The sequence below is a fragment of the Juglans microcarpa x Juglans regia genome, chromosome 3D (assembly GCF_004785595.1).
Source record: "Juglans microcarpa x Juglans regia isolate MS1-56 chromosome 3D, Jm3101_v1.0, whole genome shotgun sequence".
Taxonomy (NCBI): Eukaryota; Viridiplantae; Streptophyta; class Magnoliopsida; order Fagales; family Juglandaceae; genus Juglans; species Juglans microcarpa x Juglans regia.
Window position 1 is genome coordinate 38,779,684 of NC_054598.1, and position 11,417 is coordinate 38,791,100.

The window sequence follows — 11,417 nt, forward strand, 5'->3', positions numbered from 1 at the left end:
ATGTCGGATTTGAACGTGAACGAGAACGAAAGGGGAGCAAACCCGAGTGCTTCTGAAGTGTTACGAGCAGCAGCTCATCAGTTAATAGATGATCTCACGCAAAATCCCGTGGGTCGCCAACGCAACTTTAATGAAGGTGGTGGTAACATAGAACAGTTCAATCGGATGCACCCCCCTTCATTTGATGGCAAAGGCGAACCCACTCTAGCTGAAGATTGGGTGCAAGATGTTGAAGAGATATTACGGGTGTTAACCTGCACGGATGAACAAAAGGTGGCATATGCAACATTCAAACTGACCGGTGAGGCAAAAAGATGGTGGATCTCAGAAAGAACTATCCGAGAAGCAGGGGGGACAGAAATAGTCAGTTGGCCACATTTTAAGCAAATTTTTCTTGAGCGATTTTTCCCAAGCTCGGCTCGAGAGGACAAGGCAATGGAATTTGCCACTCTGGTGCAGGGATCCATGACGGTGCACCAATATGCAGCTAAATTCATTGAATTATCCCGTTTTGCTGCGTATCTGATTCCTGACGAAGAAAAGAAAGCGCGCAAATTCGAACAAGGACTAAATGAAAAACTTTATGAACGGGTAGTGGGTTTCCAGATTCGGAATTTCTCAGAATTGGTAGATAAGGCCACCGTTTTTGAGCGAAGCCTTCAAAGGAGCGCTGCATTGCAGGATCAGAGGAAGAGGACTATTTCATCGGGGCCTCATTCTGGTATGGACCAAGGATCGTGGAAAAAGAGAAATGATGGTAGTGGCTCGGGAAAAAGGATGATTCAGGGCACCCAACAAGCATATCAATGTAGAACTTGCAACCGAGTACATGCTGGAGTATGCAGGAAGGAAGCGGGACTATGCTACCGTTGTGGCAAATCGGGACATTATCTTAGGGATTGCCCTTTGCATTTGGATAGCAACAGGCCACCACCACCACCTAGGACAGAAGGGACAGCGCGAGGCAACATCCAGCGCACTACTGCGCCTGCAAGGGTTTTTGCTCTGACACCTGGAGAGGCTGAGGATAGGAATGATGTGATCACGGGTATGACTTCTGTGTTATGTTTTAAGATATTAATTTGTGAATTGAGGTTAAGATTTGGAAATTTTAGTTCATAAATGATGTTGATTGTGATCACAGGTACTCTTTCTTTGTTTTCTAATAATGCCACTGTGTTATTTGATTCGGGAGCGACACATTCGTTTATTTCCATGACTTATGCTCGATTTTGCACCTTAGAAACCGGAAAGTTAAAGTCCAAGTTAGTGGTTGCGACCCCAACAGGAAATTCAGTAGTCTGTGACGAGTTTCTACCAGGGTGTCCTTTATCAATTGAGGGAAGATTGATGCCAGCAGATTTGATAGTGTTTAACATGATTGGGTTTGATGTAATTTTGGGTATGGATTGGTTGGCTTTCTACCACGCCAGCATAGACTGTTTTAAAAAGGAAGTGATATTTAGGCCCCCAAAAGAAAGTGAATTTCGATTCACAGGTTCAAAGGTGAGAATGCATCCACCCGTCATATCTGCTGTTCAAGTTGGGAAATTGTTACGAGATGGTTGTCAGGGATTCTTAGCCTGCGTGGTAGAAACATCAGAAGAGGAGTTGAAGTTAGGGCAGATACCTGTGGTGAGAGAATATCCAGAGGTTTTCCCAGAAGATTTACCTGGACTCCCGCCCGAGCGGGAAGTAGAGTTTACTATCGAACTAGTTCCAGGCACGACACCCCTTTCAAAAGCACCTTATCGGATGGCACCGTCGGAGTTAGTGGAACTCAAGGAACAATTACAAGACCTGTTGGATAAGGGTTTTATCAGGCCCAGTGTATCACCTTGGGGAGCTCCAGTCCTCTTTGTGAAGAAGAAGGATGGATCGATGAGGATGTGTATTGACTACAGGGAACTTAATCGTGTGACCATAAAGAATAAGTACCCGCTACCCCGTATAGAGGATTTGTTTGATCAGCTCCAGGGCGCTCAGGTATTTTCAAAGATTGATCTTCGATCGGGTTACCATCAACTGAAGATCAGAGCAGAGGACGTAGCTAAGACGGCTTTCAGGACTCGTTATGGCCATTATGAGTTTTTGGTCATGCCTTTCGGCCTGACTAATGCCCCAGCAGTATTCATGGATTTGATGAACAGGGTGTTCCATGAATTTTTGGATAAGTTTGTAGTTGTTTTTATTGATGATATATTGGTATACTCCAAAAGCAAATCTGAGCATGAGGAACATTTGAGGCTAGTACTTGGGACACTCAGAGATAAAAAGTTGTTTGCTAAGTTGAAGAAGTGCGAATTTTGGCTTAATTCAATCGCATTTCTGGGGCATGTAGTTTCGAAAGATGGCATTTCAGTGGACTCGGGAAAAGTTGAGGCAGTGGTTAATTGGCCGACGCCGAGGAATGTGCATGAGGTTAGAAGTTTCTTGGGATTGGCGGGTTATTACCGTCGATTCATTGATGGTTTCGCCAAAATAGCAGTTCCTCTCACAGCACTCACCAGAAAGAATAATAAGTTTGAATGGACAACAAAGTGTGAAGGAAGCTTCCAGGAGTTGAAGCGGAGATTAGTGACAGCTCCAGTGTTAACAGTCCCCACGGCTAGAGGGGGGTTTGTAGTTTATAGCGATGCATCAAGGCTAGGTTTGGGGTGCGTACTGATGCAACATGGGAAGGTTATAGCATACGCCTCACGCCAACTGAAAGCGTACGAGCAGAATTATCCCACGCATGATCTGGAGCTTGCGGCAGTCATTTTTGCACTTAAGATTTGGAGACACTATCTGTATGGGGAAAAGTGCGAAATTTATACAGATCACAAGAGTTTGAAATATTTCTTCACCCAAAAGGAATTAAATATGAGGCAGAGGAGATGGCTCGAGTTGATCAAGGATTATGACTGCACCATCAATTATCACCCAGGCAAAGCTAATGTTGTAGCCGACGCTTTAAGTAGGAAGTCTGTGGGACCAGCAGTTGCAGCCCTTACCACTCAACATAGGTTGTTAATGGACCTAGAAAGAGCCGGTATTGAGGTTATCACTAGTGATACAAGTACTTTCTTGGCCAATTTGAGAGTTCAACCAACCTTAATTGATAGAATCAAAACTGCTCAGAAGGTGGATTTAGGGTTGGTGAAGCTAGTGGAAGAAGTCGGGAACGGGGACAGATCTGACTTTAGCGTTTCCGAGGATGGAGTTTTAAGATTTAGAGGTAGATAATGCTTGCCAGCTAATGAAGAACTGAAAAGGTTAATTCTGGAAGAAGCACACCGTTCCTTATACACAGTTCACCCAGGGAGTACCAAGATGTATCGGGACTTGAAAGAGTCTTTTTGGTGGAATGGTATGAAAAGGGAAATTGCAAAATTTGTAGAACAGTGTCTAACTTGCCAACAGGTGAAGGCGGAGCATCAGAGACCAGCAGGATTATTACAACCACTCCAGATCCCAGAGTGGAAGTGGGAGCATATCACCATGGACTTTGTGACAGGCCTACCGAGAGTTTTGAGCGGACAAGATGCTATATGGGTGATCGTGGATCGCTTAACAAAAGCTGCTCATTTTATACCCATTAAAGTCTCTTATAAATTGGACAAACTAGCTGAGTTGTATGTGCGAGAGATAGTGAGGTTGCATGGGGTACCGGTATCCATTGTGTCGGATAGAGACCCTCGTTTCACCTCAAAGTTCTGGCGAAGCTTACAGGAGGCAATGGGTACTAAGTTAAGTTTCAGTACTGCATTTCACCCTCAGACAGATGGTCAGTCAGAAAGAACTATTCAAATCTTGGAAGACATGTTGAGGGCATGTGTGATGGATTTTAAGGGAACTTGGATGCAACATTTACCATTGGTCGAGTTTGCCTATAATAATAGTTTCCAGGCTAGCATTGGAATGGCACCCTATGAAGTTTTGTATGGTAGAAAGTGTAGATCTCCATTGTATTGGGATGAAGTCGGTGAAAGGAAACTTTTGGGACCAGAGATTATTCAGCAGACAACAGAGAAGATAGATATCGTTCGGGCAAGAATGAAAGCAGCTCAAAGCCGACAAAAGAGTTATGCAGACAAGCGTCGCCGCCAATTGGAATTTGAGGTTGGAGATAAAGTATTTTTGCGAATAGCACCGACGAAAGGAATTATGAGATTTGGAAGGAAGGGCAAGTTAAGCCCAAGATATATTGGGCCATTTGAGACTCTTGACCGGATTGGACCAGTGGCTTACAGAGTAGCACTTCCACCAGCACTTGCGGGAGTCCATAATGTTTTTCATATATCCATGTTGAGGAAATATGTTCCTGACCCGACGCACGTTATTGACTATGAACCACTTCAGATTCAGGAGGATATGACCTATGCGGAAGAACCAGTTCGGATTTTGGAAAGGAAAGAGCAAGTGCTACGGACTCGAACTATCCCTTTTGTTAAAGTGTTGTGGAAAAATCATGCTATTAGTGAAGCTTCTTGGGAGTTGGAGGAAGAAATGCGAGATAAGTACCCACGGCTTTTCGATGGAAATTTTGACAATATATAATAAATTCCGAGGACGGAATTTCTCTAAGGGGGGGAGGATGTAAAACCCGGCTCTTTGCTTCACTCACGTACGTGTTTCACGCCTCTCATTTCCGTCACACAAATAACACCATCTTTCCTTTTTCTTCATGCACGTTTCCTTCCCTTGGTTTTAAGTATTCTGTTTTCTAATTATAGCCAATATATAGATTAAGTTTTTCTCAACCCTAATTACTCTTCCTTTGTTCTTTTTGCGCCGCAGCCTCCCAAACCGTTCGGTCATCACCTCCACAGTCACACGAAATACACTCCTCAAGCCGTGCACCACCATCCTCATCGTGTAAGCCCTATCCCAGTGCATCTCCGAAAAGCAGAGCAACAGCCAGCCAACGAGTCGCCACCTTTCCCTCGTCCTCTCACCGTGTGTCTCTCTCTCATTTCTTTCTCTTGCCCTCGCAGCTAGTGACCAAGCGCCACCCTCGTCCGCCGTAGCCAGCCCCAGCTCCACCCCGTCGTGCTCCTCCACCTCTCCGTAAGTGCTTCCGCCGCACTGTGTGAAGTAATAAATTTTTGTGTACTTACATATATATATATATAGGTAGATGTATACGTAAATTTATTTTTCTGGTGTAAATAGATATATATATGTGTGTATATATATGCGGATGTAACCAATTTTTCTGGTGTAAATATATATATATATATGTATATATATATATATACGAATGTAAACGTAAATTATGTTAACTTAATAGTAGGAAATAATATTGTTTTGTTTTTATTTTCTGTCCTCGTATAGTACGCCTCCAAGGTTAGTGTTAGGGTGTTAGCTTAATTAAGTTTATGTTATGTACTTCGGATTTGAAATCATGAGTATATTGCGTGGGTTGTAAAGTATGTTTTATTTAGGCGTAGACACATGAATTTATTTTGTAAATGGGTATTTTTTTCTAGGGCTTATATTCTATTGGAATAGTTAATGAGTAGATTGATAAGTAACACTTAAAAAGAATATTTTAACATATCCTTTTTAAAAGAATATCTTTGATTTATTATTATTTAAACAAAAGTATGAATTTCTAATTATAATGAATTTATTTTAGTTATGTTACTTTGTATTATAAATTATAGTAAGATCTCTTCCGTAAATAAATTAGAATTAAATGTTTAGTCGAAGCCGGATATTGATGAGTTTAGAAAGTGATGTTGGTATGGTGAGAATAATGAGAATTTTGAGTTTGAGGAATTAAAAATAGGCTATTTTAGAAGTTGTAGGCTTGAATATCGAAATACGAGATTTATTAGAGACTTATGGAAATTTACGTGATTATCTTATAGGTGACGATTAATTTTTGTTCGGCATTGTTGAGGAAATTTTCGAAAAGCTAAGAAGTCCAGGTAAGCAGGGTTCCTATGCTAGATTTGCCAAAAAGGAAATGAACTGAGATTGATTTGTAAAAATGTGCATGTTGTTTTAAAAAGAAAAAGTGAAAACAACCTCAGTATATGTTTTGCATTCCCTCATGAGATACGTATGAAAGAGAAAAGAAATGTTTTTGACATGAAATGTGTGGACATGAGCAATATTTGACATGTTTCTGAAATTTGCAAAAGAGCGAATATGATATCATTGAAAATTTTATGCATGTGATATGAAATGATTTGGATCTGTTTTTGATCAAATAGAAATGATATGAATATGCTTCGCACGTGTTTTGATATGATATGGATACGATAAAACTTTGGCATACTTATCTATTCTGAATATGGTTCTGATATGAGGATACTGTTCACGTGATATGGTTGGTACCACCATGATATGATATGAGTGCACCCACTTTGGAAACAAAGTGGTCTTTTTACGTGTTCTTTCCTGTGTGCACACTCGGGGCTCCGAGATTGAAAAGGGGAAGTTTCACCACATGATACTGCCTGGTTTGGCCACCGGGGATAGCACAACCCTACCACGGGGGTTAAACATGGTATAGGATATGATATGATAAGATGAAAATGTTCAGTTATGTTATGCCAAAGTGTTTTTGAATATGAAATTGAATTGTTGATTTTGAGTATGAAAAGATTGAAAAGTCGATCTGAGTTTCTGATAACATGTTTTTATGAGATCTGCATAATAAAAAAAAAATAAAAATAAAAATAAAAATAAAATGTCTTTGTTTCTGCATACTGAACTTTCTGAAAAGGCTCATGTTTACATACTAGTATATGTTCTCTGCTTACTGAGTTGTTGATAACTCACCCCTGTCTTCATAATATGTTTCAGATAATTTTGATGCTACAGCTGAGAATCAGGAATAGGGAGTATTTGCAAGTTTTGTGGATCATAGAAGACTAATTGCCTTAGGGTGCAATGACTTTTGGAGAATGACTTTTTTTTTGGTAGTATTGATATTTCATGTGACTTTGGTATGTTGAGCAATGAATATTTCTAGTTTTGTGAAAAAGTTATGTATAACGACGAGACACCATTGATGTGCCCTTACGTAGGAACATGGATATTTGTGTTGAACAAATAGCTTAATATGTTATGGAGACTCTGGTTTATTTTAAACGCATAAATGGAGTTGATTTTAGGTGACATGAGTTAACTCCCCGGACCCTCGGAAACGGGGCGTTACACCTTGTGTGATGAATAGCATCACATCAATTGGTTCTCCCTCTCGAAAAATGTAGCTATGCTCATTGTAGTACACTGGCTTCAGATACATGCAGATCCACTCTAATAGTGCTTTGTCTTTATTAAGCATTGGTGCCTAGCTTGCAAACGATCAACGACCGGAGAAGAATAATGGGTGATCCAATTAATTAAATACATTATGCTATTTTTTTATTTTATTTTATCATAATTAGTTGTGTCAGTTTATGTTAGCTAGTTATCATTTTAATTTTAATGATCGACTTATAAAATTACTTAAAAATAATTAAAATTTCCAAGCATGCAGTGCGCTTTTTATTCTAATATATATTATCCAAAGATAAGAAGTAATTAGAAAAGAGTACTCACTTTTTCTAGTATGGGCAAGCAGAGATGACGCTTTATTTCCATCCTAAGTAATATGGGAAGATGAGGGGACAGATTCTCTGTATCAATGTCTTTCTTTTTTCGCAATTTTCCTTGGATATCAGACATCAGCACCTTTCTTTGATTTTCAGGGAGATTGTTTCGTTCCATCCACAACTGTATGCTACTTTCTTTTCCACTCATCTTTGCCAAATCTTCCTTGTCCATATACGTCTCTAATTGCTTAGATGTCTCCGACTGCATATACGTCTGTAACGTAACAAGATCAATTTTGTCAAATCCAATTTTAAATTATTACTTTTATTTAGTTGGTTTATTTTTTATTTTTTCTAACTATTTTGTTTTTAAATTTTGTTTTTACTATTTTACTGCATTTTTTATTTTTATTTATACTTTTGTAACCCAAAAAAAGTCCTTGATTAATTCACAAATCTAATAAAGAGTAAAGATATATATATATATATATATATATATATATTTATATATATTGAAGACCGAGTAGAAGGGCGCATGTACGTAACATGCTGTGTGCTTCTATATATTTATATATGAAGAAACCTTCTCTACTCGCAAACAAAAAAATTATATAATTACAGTCATAAAAGAAAAGGATTTTGATCCACCAACCTGCACATTTCCAACGAAGAAAAAAAATAGAAGCAAGCCAAAGATCGAAATTAAAAAAAGATATTTGGACTTGTTTGAAGACTTCCACCAAAAGAACTACGAAAATTGGAACTATAAAGTATTAGATATCAATTTCTGAACAACTATAATTCGTGTTTGAGCTGCAATTGAGCTAAAATTAAATAGCAATATTTATGATGCGGTGGCCCTACACTTAACATGAATGCATAAAATGAACAAGATCCAAGTCATGTTGCCATGGAAACTGCACAAATTACCGTTCTGACGTTATATATATTGTTCATATATTCCATATATAGTTCAACAAATGTGTAAGATCAACATGATAAACAGGATGATGTGTGTTAGAACATATATACGACATTAATATGCATGCATGCATGCTTATTGATGACAAGCACTAACAAAAATTATAGTGAAATAGCTGATCATTAATGTGGATAGCTAGGTACAGATTCTAATATATATGCACAAACCTCAAATTTCGCACCCCCCACCAAAAACAGTACAAGATCTTTCGCGTAAAAGTTGTGGATGCCACTGTACCAGATTGAAGAGCTTCGAGAAATATTCCGAAATCAAACAATGTTTTATCTGGTGTTTTGACAGGGCAATACTCGTTTAAAAATGTATAGTTTCCAAAGCCGTGATCGCAGTTGAAAAAATGTGGGTTACATCCAATTCGATTGTCACAGGCTACATGCCAACATGTTGTCTGTCGTTGGACGGAGAAAAAGAACCAAAAAGCACCCAGCACCTATAAGACCAGCACATCTCTGCTTAAAAGTCAAAATATATTTTTAATTGTGAATTGTATAATCGTCGTGTAATTATTTAAAAATAAATAAATAAAATATAAGATTCACATAAAAAAATTAATTTTTTAATAATAAATTTTATTCTTTTTAAAAACGATTACACGACGTTTACTCATGTAGTGCAGATATTGTAGCAAAAGTGAAGCAAATTAATATAAATTGAATATATAGGAAGTAATTGAACCTACGTACATGACTGGCGAGGATATACAGAAACATGTTGAATGCAGCTCTCACGACAAAAACGGAACTTCTAAATAGGGTCGTAGTCCCGTTGAGTTTTGTCCACGCCAAATAGATACGGGAAATGCTAGGCACATATTGGAAGAGAACGATAGCATTCAGGAACTTCCTTCTGTTCAAAGATGCCGAACCTCTCATTTCTGAAAAAATAATTAGAACGTCTACAACCTGCAGGACAGATTACAAACAGTACGTAGTACGTACTACGCGTGTAAGTTGGGTTAAAGGAGTACATGATGCATTTTGTATTCGAAACAGATGTTCTTTTTCTCGATCGTGTCAGTAGTACTCTAATTGAGGCCTCACCTGTGAGACAGGAAGAATAGCGAGTGTCAATGATGAAGTATCCCGCGAAGTACCTCTTTGCTATTAGCCAAGCATCTTTAACCAACACAGTTTCTCCAAGTTCACGATTGATCTCGTCTATAGATGGACAAAGAAATTGCAATATGATATTCACAAAATCAATCATATCCATGACTGATCGCAAACAGATAGCACTAATCTCTAATGTTTTATCTAGCGCAAGGCACTTTTTCTCTGCGTTCACCACAGGAACGTAGAAAAACAAAGGGTCCACTGATATTGCAACCATATATACACGACACTACGAAAATCACATTCCAGATTCGAAGGAACATGCAGCCCCTGCTCTGGGTGAAGGATTTTCACAATCCACTCTGGAATTTGCGGCCTCTTGTTCGTTTTCCCATTTTCTTCTGAATTAACTAGTTCAGCCTTCTGGGGACCCTGCCTCTCAATATCCAGCTCCCTGACCAGAATATAACAAACAAATCTAGTCACCGTCAGACTTACAGGGTGCCATAATGCATTAATACCAGCCAGCCGTACAAAATCATGTGAAAATTTTTTAGAAAGATCATATATAGTTTCCATCAATTTGGAAGGAACTATTACTTAGGCACATGAGAAAAAGAAGATGCTAACCTCGGCTGATTCTCTTGCTGAATCCCACGGCGTTTAAGTTGACCCATGAGTACTGAAGCTTATCACTGATAAAAACGTCTCAAACAAATATTAATCAAGTTTTATGTTGTGAAAAACGACGGCAGAAAAGTAAAACAAACGATAAGAAATCAATCTATTTATGTGGTTCGACAATGTGCTTTCATCCATAGAGTGAAGATTTTATTATCTAGAAGAATAATAAAATACACTTTAGGGCAAAATGCACTTTTCCGAACAGTCATAGTTTTCATTATTTACATATTTATAGGGTAGTACTGTCCTAATTTTACAATTACTAGGTTATTTACTAGAGGCTCGCTGGAGCAAATAGAGAGTTCGTTCGAGTGACATGTCGAGCGAACTATCTGTTGAGATTTGCTAGAATGACCTAAAGCTTGAACGTCAAGCAAACTTTCACTTCTGCTTGGGCCAATAAGCCTCATTGAAAATTCACAAAAGAATTTGTAACGGATTTTTGTCGAGTCGGATCATCAAATTAGACCGCCACAAAAATAAATCAGACTCCACAAACTCAACACTCCATACCAATCGTAACTAACCCAACTAACGAGGTTTCTTAATTACCAGCACAATTTGAATTTTGATTCCTAAACATTGGAAAGCATATTGATTAGATAAACAATATTTTTTTCATTTATTCAGAGGCAGAGAAGCATAAAGTATTATCATTATATATTAAATCCACCGTTAAAGTACTGCATGTACAGCTTAATCACGATCATCAAGAAGCAAACTCACTAGAATAGTCAGAGCAAGAAAAATCATTCTAGACGTTGAGAATAGATATTTATAACTGGTAAACAAACCAGTAGAGGATATGTGTTTTTCCTTTTAGCAGTAAATGAAATAAAAGTAAACAATAAAGATCTCTGAATATTTACCCGTTGTTGTAAACGCAGAGATCAGCATAGATCGAGGATGCTCATGTGCATGTAGAAAGTGAGAAACTGGAGCAGGAACCATATGCATGCAAGGAGACCGACCGGGATACATCGAAGCTAGCAAAGAATATATATAGCACAGAAATCGGTGGCTTTGTTTAAAGCGTACATGCAGATTCAGGTGTCTCTTTATTCTTTCCTTCTACTTTTGGTCAATAATATAAGGGAAATACTTAATTTGATTATATAAAAACAATCTCACAAACTGTCGTAATTT

General features: G+C 38.3%; 1 protein-coding gene across 1 annotated transcript; it reads left to right on the forward strand.

Moving 5' to 3' along the window:
* Positions 1-1,307, forward strand: LOC121255315. The gene is made up of 2 exons (XM_041155577.1): positions 1-1,061; positions 1,244-1,307. Exons 1-2 carry the CDS (start codon positions 1-3, stop codon positions 1,305-1,307), a joined length of 1,125 nt encoding a protein of 374 aa, XP_041011511.1.
* Positions 1,308-11,417: the final 10,110 nt, after the last annotated feature.